Here is a 20,357-nt window from a genome sequence, read left to right on the forward strand (position 1 = left end):
CGTAGAAATCAGCCTCTATTCCCAGCTCTTCCATAGGGTAGGGCCTGATGGACAGAGCACAGCAGTGTGGTTGATCCGCTAACAGATCTTTGTTGCTGTGGAGAAAACGTCCTGTACAGCCCAGCCTGGTGCTATGTTCAAGCTCCCCTCCCTCGGACACGGATGGGGGTGCCTGCCTGTCTCTCAGACCCTTCCTGGTTGGCTTTGCCTGTGGGCTTCGTCCCGCGAGCCGTTCCTGCTGCAGCAGCTGGCGAGCGGGGTTCCCCAGAGGGCAGTGTGGAGGAGAAGGGCACTTTATCTCCGTCTAGGTGCTGACAGCTCAGGCGACCTCCGAGTGCGTGGATGGAACCAGCTCGAGCCAGGGATGGGTTTTGAAGGGAAAACCCTGAGTGATGGCGGGTGAGAGGTGGTCGGGCCCAAAAGTTAAAACGGACATGGTGAGAAGAAGGAAGAGATAATAAGCAACGGGCCAGAGCAACACCGGTGACGTTCAGAGCACAGCGAGGAAGGTCACGAGTCAAGGAGCCAGCTGCAGCGTGAGCGCAGCCTGGCTAGTGCATTAGCCCTTATTACTTCCCTGCCCGGGTATTTGAACAACAGTTTCCCAGGCATTTGACGGACAGGCCCAGGGTATCTCTGCCTTGCAGCTGGTGTGCACATGCCTGCCTGCAACCCTGGGTAATTACTCACAGGGCTAGCCCATGGTGTTGCTCCCGTACCAGAGCTGGCTCCATCAAAGCTTGCCCAGGTGAGCTGCAGTGACACCCCGTGATTGCAGTATAGACATACCCCTAGAGACAAGGTCTCCTGCCCCAAGAAACAGTGTAGAGGGCCCACGTACAAGTCAGGAGCACGGATGGCAGAGGTGAGGCCTGGAGGTGCTGATATAAACAGTAGCACACTCCTGTTCAGGGTAGGCAGCAAGGCAGAGGTTAGGCTCCTGGACAGAGAGGGGCTATTCTGCCCTTGTCTAGGTGCAGTGCAGAATCACACTGGCTTGCCTGTTCCATTTGCTAGCCCATATTTGCCCTCTGTCACAGGCTAGCCCCAGTCCTGCTCTCTGGAGGGACGGCCAGGTGTTGTGCATGGGCATAACTGCTGGACCCCCCACATGTTGCGAAGCCCCCTGGCTCTGGGTGGAGGCTGGTCACTGTTCTGGGCTTACTCACTCCACATCCAGACCCTGTGTCTATTGCCATTCTGGGACAGTGGGATCCTGCAGTCACAGATGGGGAGACAATCTGAGTGACTAGCCCAAAGTCACAGAGAGGGTCTGTGGCAGAGCAGGGATTTGAACCCAGGTCTCCCAGGTGCTGGACTAACGCCTTGCCCACCAGACCAGCCTTCCTCTGGGAACTATGCACCGCCTGCCTTCTTCCTGTTTTTATTAAGAGCAGGTTAGACAAACCCTTCAGGGATGGTCTAGATAAGACTAGTCTGCCATGAGTGCAGAAGACAGGACTAGATGACCTCTCGCGGTCCCTTCCAGACCTACGATTGTGTGATTCAACTACTGAGGCTCTCCTTCTAGGGATGCTCTGACATCCTGCCCCGTGCACAGACTCTAGAATAACTTCCAGAAAAATCTCAATTTGTGTTTGGAGAGAATCCGAGGAAAGGCAGCAACAGCGAGAAGAGCCTGAGGGCCTGACCTGTGGAGAGAGACTAGCCGAGCGTGCGGACAACGGGAACCATGAGGGGATGATACCAGGGTCTCCGTTGCCAGAGGCTATCGCACAAGAGAGGAAGCACCATTAGATACAGAGATTCCAAGGGAGCAGCCTGTAGCTCTGACAGACACGTCTCGCAACCAGGGCACCTGGACAGTTCATCGTCTTGCTGAGGGAAGTCAAGCCCCCCGGACTAGTGTCATCGGTGAAGAGACAGGAAAAAGCCCTTCAGTGTGAGAGAACGGTCCTGCACTGGGGCAGGGAATGGGCAGAGGACACAGGAGCTCTCCCCCAACCCTGGCATCGATGGTCCTGCTGTCGCTCTTGCATTCATTGGTGCAGCTGTCATGCCTGCCGGCGCATCCCGTCCTGCTGCTGGTTGTGCAGGCAGCGTGCTGGCTGCACGCATGCCCGTCACACCTGCATGCATCGGCCCACAGGCTGCAACCTCCTGTGCCTCTGTGTTCAATTGTGCGGCCTGCCCTGGACTTTGCCACAAGTGTACCAACGATGTGTAGAAAGAATAGTAAATAAGGCAGGTGACCAGCTTGGCTTAAAAGTGAAATCCTTGCTGATCTTAAACATGAAAAAGAAGCTTACAAGAAGTGGAAGATTGGACAAATGATGAGGGAAGAGTATAAAAATATTGCTCAGGCATACAGGAGTGAAATCGGGAAGGCCAAATCACACCTGGAGTTGCAGCTAGCAAGAGATGTTAAGAATAACAAGAAGAGTTTCTTCAGATATGTTAGCAACAAGAAGAAAGTCAAGAAAAGTGTGGGCCCCTTACTGAATGAGGGAGGCAACCTAGTGACAGAGGATGTGGAAAAAGCGAATGTACTCAATGCTTTTTTTGCCTCTGTTTTCACAAACAAGGTCGGCTCCCAGACTGCTGCACTGGGCAGCACAGCATGGGGAGGAGGTGACCAGCCCTCAGTGGAGAAAGAAGTGGTTCGGGACTATTTAGAAAAGCTGGACGAGCACAAATCCATGGGACTGGATGTGCTGCATCCAAGAGTGCTAAAGGAGTTGGCAGATCTGACTGCAGAGCTATTGGCCATTATCTTTGAAAATTCCTGGTGATTGGGGGAGGTTCCGGATGACTGGAAAAAGGCTAATGTAGTGCCCATCTTTAAAAAAGGAAAGGAGGAGGATCCAGGGAACTACAGGCCAGTCAGCATCACCTCAGTCCTTGGAAAAATCATGGAGCAGGTCCTCAAGGAATCAATACTGAAGCACTTAGAGGAGAGGAAAGTGATCAGGAACAGTCAGCATGGATTCACCAAGGGCAAGTCATGCCTGACTGATCTAATTGCCTTCTATGACAAGATAACTGGCTCTGTGGATGAGGGGAAAGCAGTGGATGTGTTATTCCTTGACTTTAGCAAAGCTTTTGACACGGTCTCCCACAGTATTCTTGCCAGCAAGTTAAAGAAGTATGGGCTGGATGAATGGACTATAACTCGGATAGAAAGCTGGTTAGATCATCGGGCTCAACGGATAGTGATCAATGGCTCCATGTCTAGTTGGCAGCCGGTATCAAGTGGAGTGCTCCAAGGGTCGGTCCTGGGGCCAGTTTTGTTCAGTATCTTCATTAATGATCTGGAGGATGGCGTGGATTGCACCCTCAGCAAGTTTGCAGATGACACTAAACTGGGAGGAGAGGTAGATACGCTGGAGGGTAGGGATAGAATACAGAGGGCCCTCGACAAATTAGAGGATTGGGCCAAAAGAAATCTGATGAGGTTCAACAAGGACAAGTGCAGAGTCCTGCACTTAGGATAGAAGAATCCCATGCACCGCTACAGACTAGGGACCGAATGGCTAGGCAGCAGTTCTGCAGAAAAGTACCTAGGAGTTACAGTCGATGAGAAGCTGGATATGAGTCAACAGTGTGCCCTTGTTGCCAAGAAGGCCAATGGCATTATACAGCCAATGGCTGTATACGTAGGGGCATTGCCAGCAGATCGAGGGATGTGATTGTTCCCCTCTATTCGACATTGGTGAGGCCTCATCTGGAGTACTGTGTCCAGTTTTGGGCCCCACACTACAAGAAGGATGTGGAAAAATTGGAAAGCATCCAGCGGAAGGCAACAAAAATGATTAGGGGACTGGAACACATGACTTATGAGGAGAGGCTGAGGGAACTGGGATTGTTTAATCTGCAGAAGAGAAGAATGAGGGGGGATTTGATAGCTACTTTCAACTACCTGAAAGGGGGTTCCAAAGAGGATGGATCTAGACTGTTCTCAGTGGTGGCAGATGACAGAACAAGGTGCAATGGTCTCAAGTTGCAGTGTGGGGGGGTCTATTTTGGATATTAGGAAAAACTTTTTCACTAGGAGGGTGGTGAAACACTGGAATGTGTTACCTAGGGAGGTGGTGGAATCTCCTTCCTTAGAAGTTTTTAAGGTCAGGCTTGCCAAAGCCCTGACTGGGATGATTTAGTTGGGGTTGGTCCTGCTTTGAGCAGGGGATTGGACTATATGACCTCCTGAGGTTCCTTCCAACCCTGATATTCTATGATTCTATGAAGTCTGCCAGCATCCATGGCCATCTCCCTGCTCCAGAGCCAAGTCTTTTGTATTGTGCAGGGAAGCATGTTTGCCATCTCTGCTGTGGTACTTCAGGTGCCCCAGTGTCAGGCTCAATGCCAGCAGGGATCTGTGCCGAGGGGAGACCATTCCACTTGGTATGGATACAGGGGCAGACTCAGGACGCTGTGTTTTCCTCTAGACTTGCACCAAGAGCTCCGTTCAAGTAGGGTGGAGTCCTTGCTAATGCCTCCTAAGAAGCAGCCACAGGAGGATTTCAAAAGTGCCAGCTGAAGATGTTGCAGCTCTGCCTCAACCATGGCCCCAACCCAGATCCTGGCACCAACTGTGTCACTTGTCCACACTCTCTGCTCCCATGTGTAGCTTCTTTCCCATTTGGTGCCCACTTGTGCAGTCCCTCTAGCCCCGGAGCATGTGGGGCCAGGGGCCTGCATACAGATCGGCCAGCCAGAAAAGCCATTGCTGCATTAGTCAAGGAGGGAACGACCTCCCTTTCCCTGCAACACCCCGACCTCACCATGGAGGACAGGCACCCAACCAAAACCGGGGCAGTTTGGCCCAGATCCACAAAGGGACTCGGGCTCCGAATTTCCATTGATTTCAGTGGAAGTTAGGAGCCCAAACACCTTTGTGGATTTGTGCCGTCGTGCCATGGGGTGGGAGGACGTCCAGGCCAGTGCGAGGTTATTGCCTGGGCCCAGTGGGGAGCTGCAAAGATGTCGGGCTGACTCACCTAACTGGTGCCCACCGCTTGTAGCTCCCTGCAGCGGACATCTGCTCTTTTAGCCTACGGGGGCTGGGTGCAGGCTGAATCCAAGGCTAGGACATGGGCATGTTTCCTTTGGAATTTAGGGAGACTGCTCATTCCCGCACAGCATTGTGGGACCCAAAGGGCACCTCCTTTCTCTGCCACGCCCCGCTCTTATCAGGTGCTCTCTCTGCCCTTTATGGGCACGTCGCCCCTGCTGGTCTGGGAACAGGCCCTCACCTGAGCTCTGGTTCAGGGCATGCAGTGAGAAGAGGCTGCCATGGCACATAAAAACCACTGAGGCCCTGTTCTCACTTCACTTTTAAAGGCACTGGCTGGCTAGCTGCTCCTGGAGCTGGGGCTGGGCGTGTCTGTTAGAGGCGGGTTAGCTCTGGGGGCAGGGATCTTTGCTGTTTAACCTCACTGCTCCATTGTTTGTTTAGTCGCCAGCCGCTCGGGATGAGAACCGAGAAGATAAAACCACCATAAAATGTGAGACTTCCCCTCCTTCCTCACCCAGGACACTGCGGCTGGAGAAGCTGGGGCATCCTGCCCTCAGTCAGGAGGATGGCAAAAGGTACGGGGGGCAGGAGGGGGCCTGGCAAGCGGATGCATTCTGCCAGTGCCACCTCTCATGGTGTGTGGTGGAGCAGGGAAACCCTCCTACAAGCCATGGGGATGGAAAGAATAAAGGCACCAGATGCTTTAAACACCAGACCTGATGTCATAGGTGAGCAGGGATCTGACAGGACTAAGGCTGTGGCTGGTGGCCTTTGGGCTTCTGGGCTAGACAACGGGGCCCATACTGGTGACTCAGGGCTCTCCCTCCCAGCCTAGAGATGCTGGGAGTGGTGTGTACCCTATGGTAACTCCCAGGTAGTAGGGTGCAGCGACTTCACCTCATCCACTCCGCTTGGAACCCGGGGTTCGCCGGGCCTCACGTTCTGAGGCAAGGGTGGTTGGGAATGAGAAGACGGACGATGGCTCCCAACTTGTATCCCTCCGGCCGAGCCCAGATCGCCGGAGAAGCCGTGTCAGATGAGGCTCGGTTCACTGCCTCCATTGCGTTAGCCCGGAACGGAGGTGAACAGCGAGGATATGCGCTCTTCTAGCCAGGGCGGATGGTAAAGGTGGCCAAGGGATGGCTAGGTGTGAGGGACCTACCCCCTCTGGAACCAAAGGCTCTTTGTCTTCCCCCGGTGCATATCCGTGGGACCCAGGCAGTTTGCTGTATGCGTCCTTGGCCAGCATCTCTTCTCCCCCACTGCTCGGCAGTGCCAGAGGCTGGCTACTGCTCAGCTCCTGTGTGTGCGGCCTGGAGTGCATGGTGTGTAAACACAAAGAAGGTTTACTGCTCCCTCGGGGGAGTAGCAGGCTCTGGGAGGCATCTGGGTTTCCCTGCTCATTGCTCCGGGTGCTGCTATTTGGTGCTGCTCCAAATAAAGAACAATCTGAAGGTTTTGCCTGTTCTCTCTTCCCCCCTCCCCCTTTCTTAGCTCTTTGGAGGAGCAGACAAGCAACCTGAGCAGCAGTACCAGCAGCCAGGACTCCCTGCACAAAGGCTCCAAGAGAAAAGGAATCAAATCTTCCATTGGGCGCTTGTTTGGCAAGAAAGAGAAAGGCCGCCTGATTCAGCTGAGCCGAGACGGAGCCACTGGGCACGGTCTGAGTCTCTTCCTTCCCCTGTAAAGAAGGGCAGGGTGTGATGTGGGGTGACAGGCCCTGGGAAGCACCTTCTGAGTGGCTGTCTCTCTTGCTTGGGATTCAGCATGAGAGATGGTGGGGGGGCTGCTGTCTGCGCGGCAGGTGCAGGGGGGGAACCAAGCCTTATTCTGGGTAGGATTAGGTCTCTGTTAAACGGTTAGCCCTGCTCTGAAGGACTGTGTCCTTACAGTCTCTGGGCATGCACAGCCACGCTGCAGCTGCTGACTTCGGCTTGGCCTCTACGCAGGTGCAGCGACGTCTGTTAGGGTGGGTGATTTTTTTAGCGTTCTAGCAGGACCGGTATAACCCCTAGTGTGGGTACAGTTATACTGATATAAAGGTGCAGAGCTTATTCCCCTTTCCATGCTAGAGTGTAGACATAGCCATATGCACATTCATACTAGGATAACTGCAGCCACACGAGTGGAGTTGTCCGGCTATAACCATACCGGTCGAATTGACGGGGCCCAACGATTGGGTGTAGGTCAGAGCTTAACGCTGTCTCCTATTGCTTCTCACTCATTTGATGCCTTAATTCCCTCAAATTTGCTTTCTGAAATCGTACCCTGCTGCCAGGTTAGATACATTCTGCAAAGCCCTCTGAAATGCAGAGCATGTCGAAAGTGCTAAGTACGGTATTATTTTAATTATAAAGCTCTTGACATCAAAGGGAATGGGACATCTAGAAGAACTGGATGGAAAAAAACCCCCTTGATTGGCCTCACCAAAGGGTCCAGCGACCGTGGGGTGGTAGCATCTGTTGTACTGTAAATGGGTCGGGGCGGGGCGTGTTGCCCTCTCTGCAGTGGTTCACCCTGTGCTGCAGCCATGCGTGCCCACGTGGTACAGCACTAGGCAGGTGGCTGTGACTGCTTGGGGGCAGGAGCTGGGGACTAGATGATGGCTAGTCTAATCTTCAGAACCATTTGGCTCCTTTCCTAGTTCTGATGTCCGATCCTGAGCTCAGCATACAAGATTCGCTGGGACTTGGCAAGCTGGGAGCCCAAGCAGAGAGGGACCGGCGGCTGAGAAAGAAGTAAGCATACCTGTTTCTCTGCTCCTATGTGAGGCAGGGAGGAGGAGGCCTGCAAGATGGCAGCAAGGGTAGGCCTATCTGGGAATGCTGAATCCTGAGTGTCTCTCTCTCCACCCAAAAAGAAAAGGAGTACTTGTGGCACCTTAGAGACTAACAAATTTATTAGAGCATAAGCTTTCGTGAGCTACAGCTCATTTCATCGGATGCATTTCGAATGCATCCAATGAAGTGAGCTGTAGCTCACGAAAGCTTATGCTCTAATAAATTTGTTAGTCTCTAAGGTGCCACAAGTACTCCTTTTCTTTTTGCGAATACAGACTAACACGGCTGCTACTATGAAATCTCTCCACCCAGGTTCTGCTGAGCTGAGACATCTGGTCACTGCTCCCTTTCCTGAGTCAGCCGTACCTCTGTTATTGTGTCGCTAAGTACAGTGTCCTACTGCCTGTAGCAATTGCTTCTGTGCCCATTGTACTCCTGCTGGGTTTGTCCATATGTACCTGTGTCTTGCAGATAACTGTCTTCAGCATCCTCTTCTTAGCTCCCACCACATTGACTGAAGGTGTGGGAGGTAGTGAGCCTGCAGCACTTGGTAGAGGCAGTGTGTGTTTGTGGAGAACCTGGCCCTCTGTGACTAAATCTTCCCTCACCGTTTCCTTCCAGACACGAGCTTTTGGAAGATGCTCGAAGGAAAGGCATGCCCTTTGCTCAGTGGGATGGACCGACAGTGGTCTCTTGGTTGGAGGTGAGGCTGGGCATTTTAGTGGAGAGGTTGACGCTGACGCAAATAGAGCTGGGCGAAAAATTTTAGAACTATAGTTTATTTGCTGAAAAGTGCAGTTTTTGGTCAACCGAAATGATTTGCGGATTTGGGTTGAATTCAGTGAATAGTTTTGGCAGGAGGAAGAAGCTGTAACCTTTCATTTTGACATTGTATAATTGAACAGCTTCATTTTGTTTAGCTAGATTTGTGAAAATGAACATAAAAAGGGGTAAAAAACCAAACCCAACCCTGAAAACAAAACCAAAAAAACACCCCAAATTCATTTCAGGTTGAACAAAATGTTTTGTTTGACCCAACTTTAATTTTTTATTTGTTTTTTTGTTTTTCATTTCAACCTGAAACAGATTTTTTTTTTTTTGGTTCATCCACCAAACTGGAAAATCATTTATTCGCTCAGCTTGAGACAGAAACATATCCATTGTGCGACTCATGATAGACCTTGTGTTTGTGCTGTTTCTCTCCCCTCTTCTGTGGTACATAAATCGGACATAAAAATACAAAAGTGTCACAGCACACTACTTTTTAAAGCGAGGTGAAACTTAGGGGTACGCAAGACAAATCAAACTACTGAAAGGGGGACAGTATTCTGGAAAGGTTGAGAGCCACTGGTCTAGGGATCGCAGCTGGGGATGGGGGGCACATGGGTACAGGCCCCTGGGCACTACAGTACTGAAACATGGCTGACTTTCTCATTTTTATCATAGGATTATAAAATAAAGCAATTGGAAAATAAATATTGTACTTACATTTCAGTGTATAGTATATGGACCACTATAAATAAGTCATTCTCTGTATGAAATTTTAGTTTGTATTGACATCGCTAGTGCTGTTTCTGTTGCCTGTTGTAAAAACTGGGCAAATCTCTAGATGAGTTGATGTACCCCCGGAAGACTTCTGTGTACCCCCCAGGGGTATGCGTACCCCTGGTTGAGAACCACTGTCCTAGAGTATCAGGAGCATAGAACGACTCCAGCTCTATGCTGATGGAGCCAGGCTCCCTAGCCTGCTATTGCAATGGGAATTGTCTGGGGATATGTGGACATAGCTTTAACAAAATGATTCAAAAAGGACAAACCCTACGGTTGTTTTTTCCTGAACCCTCAGTGTCGGGAATGGCGGTTGTGTCCCTTGTTAGCACGTGTGTGTCTAGGTGGAGATGGGCACATGAAACCCTTTGCTTTCCTCTGTGTTGCCAGCTGTGGGTGGGCATGCCCGCCTGGTATGTGGCAGCCTGCAGAGCCAACGTGAAGAGCGGTGCCATCATGTCTGCCTTGTCCGATACAGAGATCCAGAGAGAGATCGGCATCAGCAACCCGCTTCACCGGCTGAAATTGCGCCTGGCCATTCAGGAAATGGTATCGCTAACAAGTCCTTCGGCTCCGCCCACCTCGAGGACGGTAAGTGCTTCACAGCCGCAGAGATCCTTGTATATAATGTGGCGGAGACCCTGAACCTGTTTGTGGGGTGTCATCCATCCCCCTGTCAGAGAAAGACGATATGGAGGACAATGTACCCTGCCAGCTTTTCCAAAGGAAAAAGCAGTTTTTCTTTCATACTTGATACCAGAGATTATCCAGTGGAGCCGGCTGTGAAGGGAGCAGAGTTTCATTTTTCTTGCTCACTTGCAGGTGAGCAGGAATTCACAAGACCATTGCTTCAGCTTGAAACAGCCTGACGATGGGAGTGGGAGCTATATCAGACTGCTTCCTCCCAGTTAAAGATGAAGTGGTTTGCGCTAATCATAGAATCATAGAACATCAGGGTTGGAAGGGACCTCAGCAGGTCATCTAGTCCAACCCCCTGCTCAAAGCAGAACCAATCCCCAAATAAATCATCCCAGCCAGGGCTTTGTCAAGCTTGACCTTAAAAACCTCAAAGGAAGGAGATTCCACCACCTCCCTAGGTAACACATTCCAGTGCTTCACCACTTTCCTAGTGAATGTCATCTTCTCACTGGATCTGCTGTTTGGATTTCATTCAGCCTCTGAAAAGCTGAAGTACTAGAAGTCTGGGAATCTACGTTCAAGTGGTGCTCATGTTCCAGGATAAATTATTGCTTTGTAAGGAACATATATGACTTGCCACATTGCAACAAACTATCTGGTCCGTCCAGTATCCTGTCTCCATCACTGGTCAATGCCAGAAGCTTCAGAGGAAGAACTAAAACCCTCATGATGTACCTGGCCAATTGCCCGATACTTTCCGTAGGGGTGAAATTCCTTCCTGATCCAGGCCTCCTGACCTCTGAAATATGAGAAATGATATCTGCTTCAGCCTAGGTAGTGTAACGGTGGTGCTATTCTTGCTCCTATGACTGTTGACTTTGTTTTTGAATCTCATCCCACTTTTCTTCTTCAAGTAGACACAGCTGTGTGTGCTACTTAGGTGTGTGCATGCCCAGTGCACCAGAGCTGGAAAACTTTGCCCAGCAATGCCCAAATGGGCGGCACTTACGGTTTGTGCCCCAAGCAGGGCAGCACCACCCCAGCCCCCTCAGTTCCTTCTCACCGGGTGTGGCTACAGTCAGAACTCCATGTGGTGTTTCACCCCCTGCTCATTGGTCTGTTTCTGAGAATTTTTTTCTTACATATAGCCGTTCGTTATACCTCTGGGTAAGTTTATGTTAGTTTAGTTACAGTAGCTGTCTTCTCTCTCACCACGGTTCAAGCGCCGCTTGTCCTGTGGGACGGCTATCCCCAGCAGTGACCCCCACACGAGGTGAGCAGTGCTCCATCTGCAAGTCATTCACAAAGAGAACTTGGGTGACGAGACTCATAGAATCATAGAAGATTAGGGTTGGAAGAGACCTCAGGAGGTCATCTAGTCCAACATCCTGCTCAAAGCAGGACCAATCCCCAACGAAATCATCCCAGCTAGGGCTTTGTCAAGCCTGACCTTAAAAACCTCTAAGGAAGGAGATTCCACCACCTCCCTAGGAAACCCATTCCAGTGCTTCACCACCCTCCTAGTGAAATAGTGTTTCCTAATATCCAAAATAGACCTCCCCCACTGCAACTTGAGACCATTGCTCCTTGTTCTGTCATCTGCCACCACTGAGAACAGCCGAGCTCCTTCCTCTTTGGAACCCCCCTTCAGGTAGTTGAAGGCTGCTATCAAATCCCCCCTCACTCTTCTCTTCTGCAAACTAAACAAGCCCAGTTCCCCCAACCTCTCCTCGTAAGTCATGTGTCCCTGCCCCCTAATCATTTTCATTGCCCTCTCCTGGACTCTTTCCAATTTGTCCACATCCTTTCTGTAGTGGGGGGATGAAAACTGGATGCAATACTCCAGATGTGGCCTCACCAGTGCCGAATAGAGGGGAATAATCACTTCCCTCGATCTGCTGGCAATGCTCCTACTAATGCAGCCCAATATGCCGTGAGCCTTCTTGGCAACACAGGCATATGGTCGACTCATATCCAGCTTCTCATCCGTTGTAATCCCCAGGTCCTTTTCAGCAGAACTGCCACTTAGCCAGTCGGTCCCTAGTCTGTAGCGGTGCATGGGATTCTTCTGTCCTAAGTGCAGGACTCTGCACTTGTCCTTGTTGAACCTCATCTGATTTCTTTTGGCCCAGTCCTCCAATTTGTCTAGGTCTCTGGACTCTATCCCTACCCTCCAGCATATCTACCTCTTCCCCCAGTTTAGTGTAATCCGTGAACTTGCTGAGGGTGCAATCCACACCATCATCCAGATCATTAATGAAGATGTTGAATAAAACCGGCCCCAGGACCAATCCTCTGGGGCACTCTGCTTGATACTGGCTGCCAGCTAGAAATCGGGCCATTGATCACTACCCATGGAGTCCAACAATCTAGCCGGTTTTCTATCCACTTTATAGTCCATTAATCCAATCCACACTTTTTTAACTAGCTGGATAGAGTACTGTGGGAGACTGTACCAAAAGCTTTGCTAAGGTCAAGGTATATCACATCCACCGCTTTCCCCATATCCAGAGAGCCAGTTATCTCCTCGTAGAAGGCAATCAGGTTGGTCAGGCATGACTTGCCCTTGGTGAATCCATGTTGACTATTCCTGATCACCTTCCTTTCCTCCCCTTGCTTCAAAAATGGATTCCTTGAGGACCTGCTCCATGATTTTTCCAGGGACTGAGGTGAAGCTGACCGGTCTGTAGTTCTCCTTCTTTCTTTTTTAAAAGATGGGCACTATATTTTCCTTTTTCCAATCTTCTGGGCCCTCCCCTGATCACCATGAGTTTTCAGAGATAATGGCCTATGGCTCTGCAATCACATCAGCAAACTCCCTCAGCACCCTCGGATGCATTGCATCCGGCCCCATGGACTTGTGCATGTCCAGCTTTTCTAAATAGTCCTTAACCTGTTCTTTCACCACTGAGGGCTGCTCACCTCCTCCCCATACTCTGGGAGCTGACCTTAGTCTGTGAAGACTGAGGCAAAAAAAGCATTGAGTACTTCAGCTTTTTCCACATCATCTGTCACTAGGTTGCCTCCCCCATTCAGTAAGGATCCCACACTTTCCCTGACCACTTTCTTGTTGCTAACATACCTGTAGAAACCCTTCTTGTTACCCTTCACATCTCTTGCTAGCTGCAACTCCAATTTTGCTTTGGCCTTCCTGATTTCACTCCTGCATGCTCAAGCAATATTTTTATAGTCCTCCCCAGTCAACTGTCCAAGTTTCCACTTCTTGTAAGTTCACCGAAGATTTCTCTGTTAAGCCAAGCTGGTCGCCTGCTATATTTGTTATTCTTTCTGCACATCAGGATGATTTATTCCTGTGCCCTCAATAAGGATTCTTTAAAATACAGCCAGCTCTCCTGGACTCCTTTCCCCCTTATATTAGCTTCCCAGGGGATTCTGCCCATCAGTTCCCTGAAGGAATCAAAGTCTGCTTTTCTGAAGTCCAGGATCCGTATCCTGCTGCTCTCCTTTCTTCATTTTGTCAGGGTCCTGAACTCGACCATCTCATGGTCACTGCTGCCCAGGTTGCCACCCACTTCTACTTCCCCTACCAATTCTTCTCTATTTGTGAGCAGCAGGTCAAGAGGATGACGGCCCCTAGTTGGTTCCTCCAGCACTTGCACCAGGAAGTTCTCCCCAACTCTCTCCAAAAACTTCCTGGATTGTCAGTGCACTGTTGTATTGCTCTCCCAGCAGATGTCGGGGTGATTGAAGTCCCCCATGAGAACCAGGGACTGTGCTCTGGAAACTTCTGTTAGTTGTCCAAAGAAAGCCTTGTCTACCTCATCCCCCTGATCCGGTGGTCTATAGGAGACACCCACCACGACATCACCCTTGTTGCTCTCACCTCTAAACTTAACCCAAAGACTCTCAACAGGCTTTTCTCCAGTTTCATACTGGAGCTCTGAGCAATCATACAGCTCCCTTACCTACAGCACAACTCCTCCCCCTTTCCTCCCCCGCCTATCCTTCCTGACAGTCTACACGCATCCATGAGACTGCTCCAGTCATCTGAGTTATCCCACCGAGTCTCTGTTGTTCCAATCACATCATAGTTCCTTGACTGTGCCAGGACTTCCAATTCTTCCTGCTTCTTTCCCAGGCTTCTTGTGTTTGTGTACAGGCACCTAAGATAACTAGCCGATTGCCCTGCTTTCTCAGTATGAATCAGGAGTCCTCCCCTGTTGCACCCTCATCCCGGTATCCCACTTCCCCACTTACCTCAAGACTTAGGTCTCCATCCTCCAGTGAACCTAGTTTAAAGCCCTCCTCACTAGGTTAGCAAGCCTGCTTCCAAAGATGCTCTTCCCTCTCTTCGTTAGGTAGATCCCATCTCTTCCTAGCAATCCTCCTTCCTGGAACATCCCATGGTCGAAGTATCCAAAGCCCTCTCTCTGACACCACCTGCGTAACCACGCATTTACCTCCACAGTTCGATGGTCCCTACCTGGGCCTTTTCCTTCAACAGGGAGGATGGACGAGAACAAGACTTGTGCCTCAAACTTCTTTATCCTTCTTCCCAGAGCCACATAGTCTGCAGTGACCTACTCAAGGCCCACGTGGAGAAGTAGGAAGGGGTAGCGGTCTGAGGGCTTGATCAGTCTCAGCAAATGCTCCATCACATCCTGAATTCTAGCTCCAGGCAAGCAGCACACTTCTTGAGTTTCCCAATCTGGACGGCAGATGGATGACTCCGTCCCTCTGAGGAAGGAGTCCCCGACCACCACCACCCGTCTCCTCCTCTTGGGAGTGGTGGTCATGGAACCCCCATCCCTAGGACAGTGCATCCCATGCCTTCTGGTCGATGGGGTCTCCTTCTGATCCCTTCCCTCAGATGACTCTTCCAAACCATTCTCCACTGCAGTACCTGTGCAGAGAGCCTGAAAACAGTTTCGCACCTCTATCTGCATTGGGAGGCACATAGGTTCTCCTCTTTCTTCTTCTGGAGGTCACATGCTGCCAATTTTCTTCCCCGTTCTGCACTTCCCTCTCTGATTCTTTAGCATGCTATGCCTGCAGTACCAAATGCTGACTTCCATCCAGAAAGTCTTCATTTTCTCTGATGCAACGCAGGGTTGATACTTGCGTCTCTAGTCCTTTAACCTTCTCTTCCAATACGGAGACCAGCTTGCGCTTCATACAGACTAGAAGTCACTTCTACCCTCTGGGAGAAAGATCAATATGGCACATCCTGTGCAGGTCACAACAGCTGATTGCTCACTATCCATATTGTCTTCCTTCTAAGAGCCTCTTCAGATGTTGTATTTACTGCTCACAGAAGCCTGAAAGGCAAAAACTCTGTGGGAACTCCCCTCAGGTGAACTCCCAGGCTAACTCCTTCTGTTGGCAGTTCACTCGGTTCGCAGCTGATTTCTTTTTTATAAGGCTGCTGCCTCGAAGCAGTTGCCCAAGCTCAAAGCCTTCCCTCCAATCAACCACTCAAGGCCCACCTGGAACAAAGCACTCCCAATTCACACTTTTCAAACAAACAACCACACAAATAGCCACCCTGTTGGAGCAGGCCATGAGGCTCGCTTTGGCACCACGGCCTCGTCTGATCGGCAGTCGCAATCGGAGCCAGCAAGCGATGCCGCCCCGCACTCGGGCATTGATGTTTCCCACAAGAGGAAGAGGGGTCGTTCTTCCTCCTCCGGTACGGTGAGGAAAAGGTCCCGTAAAATGAGCTGGGACCATTCCAGGGCTCGGGAAGACTCCTCTTCTTCTTCCTCTTCCAAGAGGAGTGCTGACCGGCACCGTACTCCCTCTGGCACACAGGATGGAGCAGGTCTGTCTAACTGCTCCGCAGTACCATGCCGAGAGCCCCTACCATCAACTCCAGTTCTGGCCATTGAGTCCGGTACCAATTAACGTCAGCACCAGTGCTGACTGTCTCCATGCCAACAGCTACCTGGTGGCATCTGACCTGCTTTGCCTCTCAGTCCTGGATTCTCCACTTGTTCCGGAGTTCTCTGATGCCGTGGCTTCTACTGTCTCATCCCAACTCTGCCCTTGGCACGTCACAGAGCTGCCAGGTTCATCAGCACCAGAACTCGTACCACCCAAGCTTCAGACTGTGGAGCATCTTTGGTACATCTTAGGCCCTTAGCCTAGGTACCAGCAGCTCTTCTGGTGCCATATGGGAGTGTGCCTCTCTCCGGACCACTGGTACCAATCCCCCGTTCCTCTTCAGCACTGATGCTGCCCCCGTATGGGGCTTCAGATGTCTGTTTGTTTTCTCTGTCAACGCTGGCTCCCCTGTTGTCACTAGAGGCCCTCTGAGACTTCTCAATATCCACGTCAGGGTCATCTTCTCCCTCGTCATCAAATAGGCACCAGAGATTGCCCGCAGATCACCATTGATACCGAGATACCGCAGTCAAGACGGAGCTCTTGGCCTAGTGCCTACTGGCTACCAATGCTTTATCCATATGCCCAGTGGCCTCTTTAGACTCCTTGGGACGTTCCTCGGTCCCTAAGGTCCCGCTCTTCAACGCGCTCCAGAGTGAGCACCAGTCCCAATGGTGGCTCCCTCTGTCAAACCATCTCAGCGGCCGGTGACTGCTGAGCCCATCCTCCCGGACTCGGGTTATTCCAATCAGATCTTATGGCGCCAGAACAGGACCTGTCGCTGATGCAATGAACTGCCTTGGACGACTTGCCCCTGCCGGAATCTTCCCCTCCTTCGGGACCCAAGGACTTTCAGGTGTATCTGGACCTCCAGAGGCAGATGGGTGCCACCTTGGGCAGGCTTCCCTCAGGAGAATATGCATAAGCTGCTGTCTGATGGCCAGGTTTTATTTTCAGAAAAGAAGACGAAACCCTGCTCTCTTTTAAAGACCCTACCCCACCCCCCCGAGCTACTTTATGTTCTTTGAGAGTATACACTCCAGCCATGAAGACATGCCACTATTGTGGTCAGTAGCCACAGCAGCCATGTCTTCTACTTAGGTGACTCCCGAGCGGTATGCATGGGAAGTAGAGCTCGGAGTCTGTTTAAACAAGGACTGCAGGATTGCCTTCCCCAAGTTTGGAAGGGCGCAGCAGTGATTGGTAGATCATGCACAGAGGACCAAGTGGCAGCCCTGCCAATGTCCAATATAGGGATGTCACTTAGAAATGTCATCTACTCAAAGAAGTAAAAACACTCACTTACCTGTACCTGTTGTTCTTCAAGGTGTGATGCGGACGTGTATTCCACGGCCCACCCTCCGTCCCCTCTGCATCGGAGTCTGTGCTTATGACATTTGGTGCAAAGGAACTGAGAGGGTCAGGGTGGTGCTGGCCTTCTGTGGCCAGAGGAGGGGCTGAGCGCTGCCCCATGGGTACTGTGAGGCAAAGTTCTCCGATTCCAGTGCTCTGGGAACGCACACGTCTAAGTAGCAGACACCTCTGCATCACATCTCAAAGAACAACAGTTACAAGTAGAGACTAACAAATTTATTTGAGCATAAGCTTTCGTGAGCTACAGCTCGCTTCATCGGAACGCATCCGATGAAGTGAGCTGTAGCTCACAAAAGCTTATGCTCAAATAAATTTGTTAGTCTCTAAGATGCCACAAGTCCTCCTTTTCTTTTTGTGAATACAAACTAACACGCTGCTACTCTGTAACCAGATACAAGTAGGTAACCATCTTTTCCCCTCACTGGTATTCCGAAGCAACAAATTCCACTAATTAAATACGCACTGTGTGAAATACTACTGCATTTTATCCATTTTAAATGTGCTCTTTGTTCTTGGAATGGGGTGGCTGGGTGCACCCTTCTCAGCATGGCTCATCATTCTATCCTGTTACACGTCTTACCTCTTTTACTAAGGTAAGGAGTCCTAGGTAAATTTCATGGAAGCTGAAAGTGTGTTTCTTGACAAGAATGTAAGGAATCCACCAGTGTCCTTTAGGATTAGATAAACAGAACCAGATTCTGATCTCAATCTGATGTAAATGAGCAGTAATTCCTGGTGTGAAACCAGTGGGAGAGAAGAATCCAACCATAAAGTCTGTATATGTCTCGTTGTAATCCACTGAAATACCATCTCTAGTTGAACTTGCTTCACTAAGAATTTTGAGCAGACTGTTGTGCTCCTGTTGAATCATGCTGTTGATCTTTCTCTGATTGACCTTTCTGACCTTTTCCCTCTAGTCCTCCGGAAATGTCTGGCTCACACACGAGGAGATGGAGAACATGGCAACTTCCACCAAAACGGTTAGTTTCTTGTGTCTAATCCCGTCTCCCATCTGAATAGCATGTCAGTTACCAAGCTGAAGGAGTGTTTGTCCTGAAATCTCAGTCCAGTTGAATGGAAAGGGATATGTATCTCATGCAGTCATAGCAAGGTGCCTTTTGGAAAATGGTTTGTGCATGCTTAGAAGCTGCTTTTGAGCTTTTAATAACTTTCTACAGCTGCTTTTTTATTCCCCAAATAAGAAATATTTTCTCCTTTTTCAAGGTCCTATTGGTTTTGCTGAGACCATGATGACAGTGTCTCTCTGTCCACCTGTAGTAAAAAAGAAAAAGACCCACTGAAATCAAGAAGATTCAGAGAAACCAGCCCAGAATGTGAAATCCTGACAAATACCCCCCGCACCCCGTCCCCAAAGTCATGAGCCAAACTTCCATTTATTTCAATGGGGCCAGGACTTTAGGGGTCTCAGTCTCTTTCTTAGTGGCCAGGTGTCCACATCACAAAACCTGCCCTCACAAGGGATGTTAATCAGCCTGCGTTGGCCCTGCAGGTGTTGAGTGTGGGTCACCAGCATAGTGTCCAGGTCAGGGATGGCGCAAGCTGGCCGGGCGATGCAGTGGAAGCTTGCACTGCCTCTGTCTGACTTGTGTCTGTTCTTTGGGAAATGGAGGCTCTCAGCCTGGCATCTCTGCCCAGTGCTACACCCACTTGTCACGATGAGCGTGTGCTCTAGAGGCGTCTGTGCCAGGCTCCAAGCCCGAAGTAAACGCTGGGGAGAACAGGACTCCTGGAGCGTAGCAGCACTGCGGATGGTATCCAGGGTGAAAACCTGGCCCCATCAAAATCAGTGGCAAAACTCCCTTTGATTCACGCAGGATTAGGATTGCACCAGGGCTCAATTGCAGTCTAGTTGACAGACACATGTTCCTAAATTGCATATGAAGTGAACATTCCTGTTTCCCGTCTGGCTGACTCAGGTCAGGACTCTCGCAAAGGACCCTGAGTCTCTCTAGTACCTTTCCTCTGACCGCAATTTATCACCTTTCAGATATGTGTTCTGTTCTATTCATGTTTTAAGGGCATGACCCCTCGAGGCAGAGGTACTGACTTTACCTGTTGTTTTTGTTGACATGCTACATTTGTTACAATTAGGACACAGAGGAGGGCAGCTGGGCACAGGTGAGACCTCCATGTCATCTCTTTCCATGTCTGTTAGCTAGGCGAACCGGGGTCAGGAGCAGGGCTGCCGCCCAGAGAATCTCACACAACCCTCTTGCGAATTGAATGCCCTAGTGACACTGTGTGTGTCCAATCACATCACTCCATTTCCACTCCCTTGGACAATTATTCAGCATTTAGCCCCGCCCTTTTGCCCCTTAAACCCTGCCCCCAAAGGGATGTCACTGGAAGGTCGGTGAAGGCAGCACAGAGAATGCTCGAAGAAGGGTTTTTCCCTTGCCTTTTTTTCTATTGTGGTTTGTTGACTCTTCCTTTGTATCATTGTATAGTGAGGATAGTGTTCCTGGAGCTGGAGCTTCATCTCTTAGCTCTCACCAACCAATAACATGTATTAACCCATACGCTCCTGCACCAGGAACATGGCCCTTTCATTGCTGGTTGAGGTGGAATGCCATGTTTCTTTTGACTCCCATTTTAGATGTCGCAGGAACTAACACAGCACACCATTTCTGGGTTTGTGTACTGCAGGTGACAGACTAGGCTGAGATTTGGCATGTCAGGGCAGGGGCCTTCACCATTTCCGAGGCATGAAAAATACACGGCTAAAAGCGCTGTGTGACTGTGTTAATTCTCAGCCCTGGATTCCCTGGTGCCTGGAAATGGTTTTCTAAAATTGGGGACCCATTTCTAGTAAAAATGCTTGTGATCTCATCTCTCCATACATGGCATGTCCTGTGGTCACCGGTCATCGTCCATCCACTCCACAGTCTGTTAGTAAAGTTGGCAAATGACTGGATGATAGAATGAGCTGGTTGGGCCCAAACTATTCCCCCAACCCTAGCTTCTGGGGAGCTCTGATTTTGAGTCCGGATCTGGATTCCAGTTCTGATCATCTGGGCGCCTCTAGAGCATGTTAGTCAGGACTTTCCTTCCCTGGACTTGGTAAAAACCATAGGGCAGGCAGTGTAGCAGTGTTCCAGCAGCGATTGCAATCCCGCCTCTCTCCCCGCCGCCCTTAGTAACCTAGCCCCTCGCCTGTTCTGTTTGATCAGACATGC

The 20,357-nt window shown here is 50.3% G+C and overlaps 1 protein-coding gene across 5 annotated transcripts in view; it reads left to right on the plus strand.

The window, feature by feature from the left end:
* PPFIA4 (PTPRF interacting protein alpha 4) overlaps positions 1–20,357 on the plus strand; it is a 173,351-nt gene that overhangs the window by 130,999 nt on the left and 21,995 nt on the right. For 2 of the 5 annotated variants that reach the window (XM_038380190.1, XM_043500427.1), the window contains 7 exons: positions 5,417–5,550; positions 6,470–6,636; positions 7,620–7,713; positions 8,377–8,458; positions 9,694–9,894; positions 18,078–18,140; positions 19,273–19,299. In XM_038380190.1, the coding sequence (XP_038236118.1) occupies positions 5,417–5,550; positions 6,470–6,636; positions 7,620–7,713; positions 8,377–8,458; positions 9,694–9,894; positions 18,078–18,140; positions 19,273–19,299 (768 nt within the window). Of the gene's footprint in view, positions 1–5,416; positions 5,551–6,469; positions 6,637–7,619; positions 7,714–8,376; positions 8,459–9,693; positions 9,895–18,077; positions 18,141–19,168; positions 19,300–20,357 lie in introns of those variants that run through there. The other 3 variants (XM_043500429.1, XM_043500428.1, XM_038380192.1) reach the window with 3 other exon arrangements.

Source organism: Dermochelys coriacea, chromosome 21 (genome assembly GCF_009764565.3).
Source record: "Dermochelys coriacea isolate rDerCor1 chromosome 21, rDerCor1.pri.v4, whole genome shotgun sequence".
Taxonomy (NCBI): Eukaryota; Metazoa; Chordata; order Testudines; family Dermochelyidae; genus Dermochelys; species Dermochelys coriacea.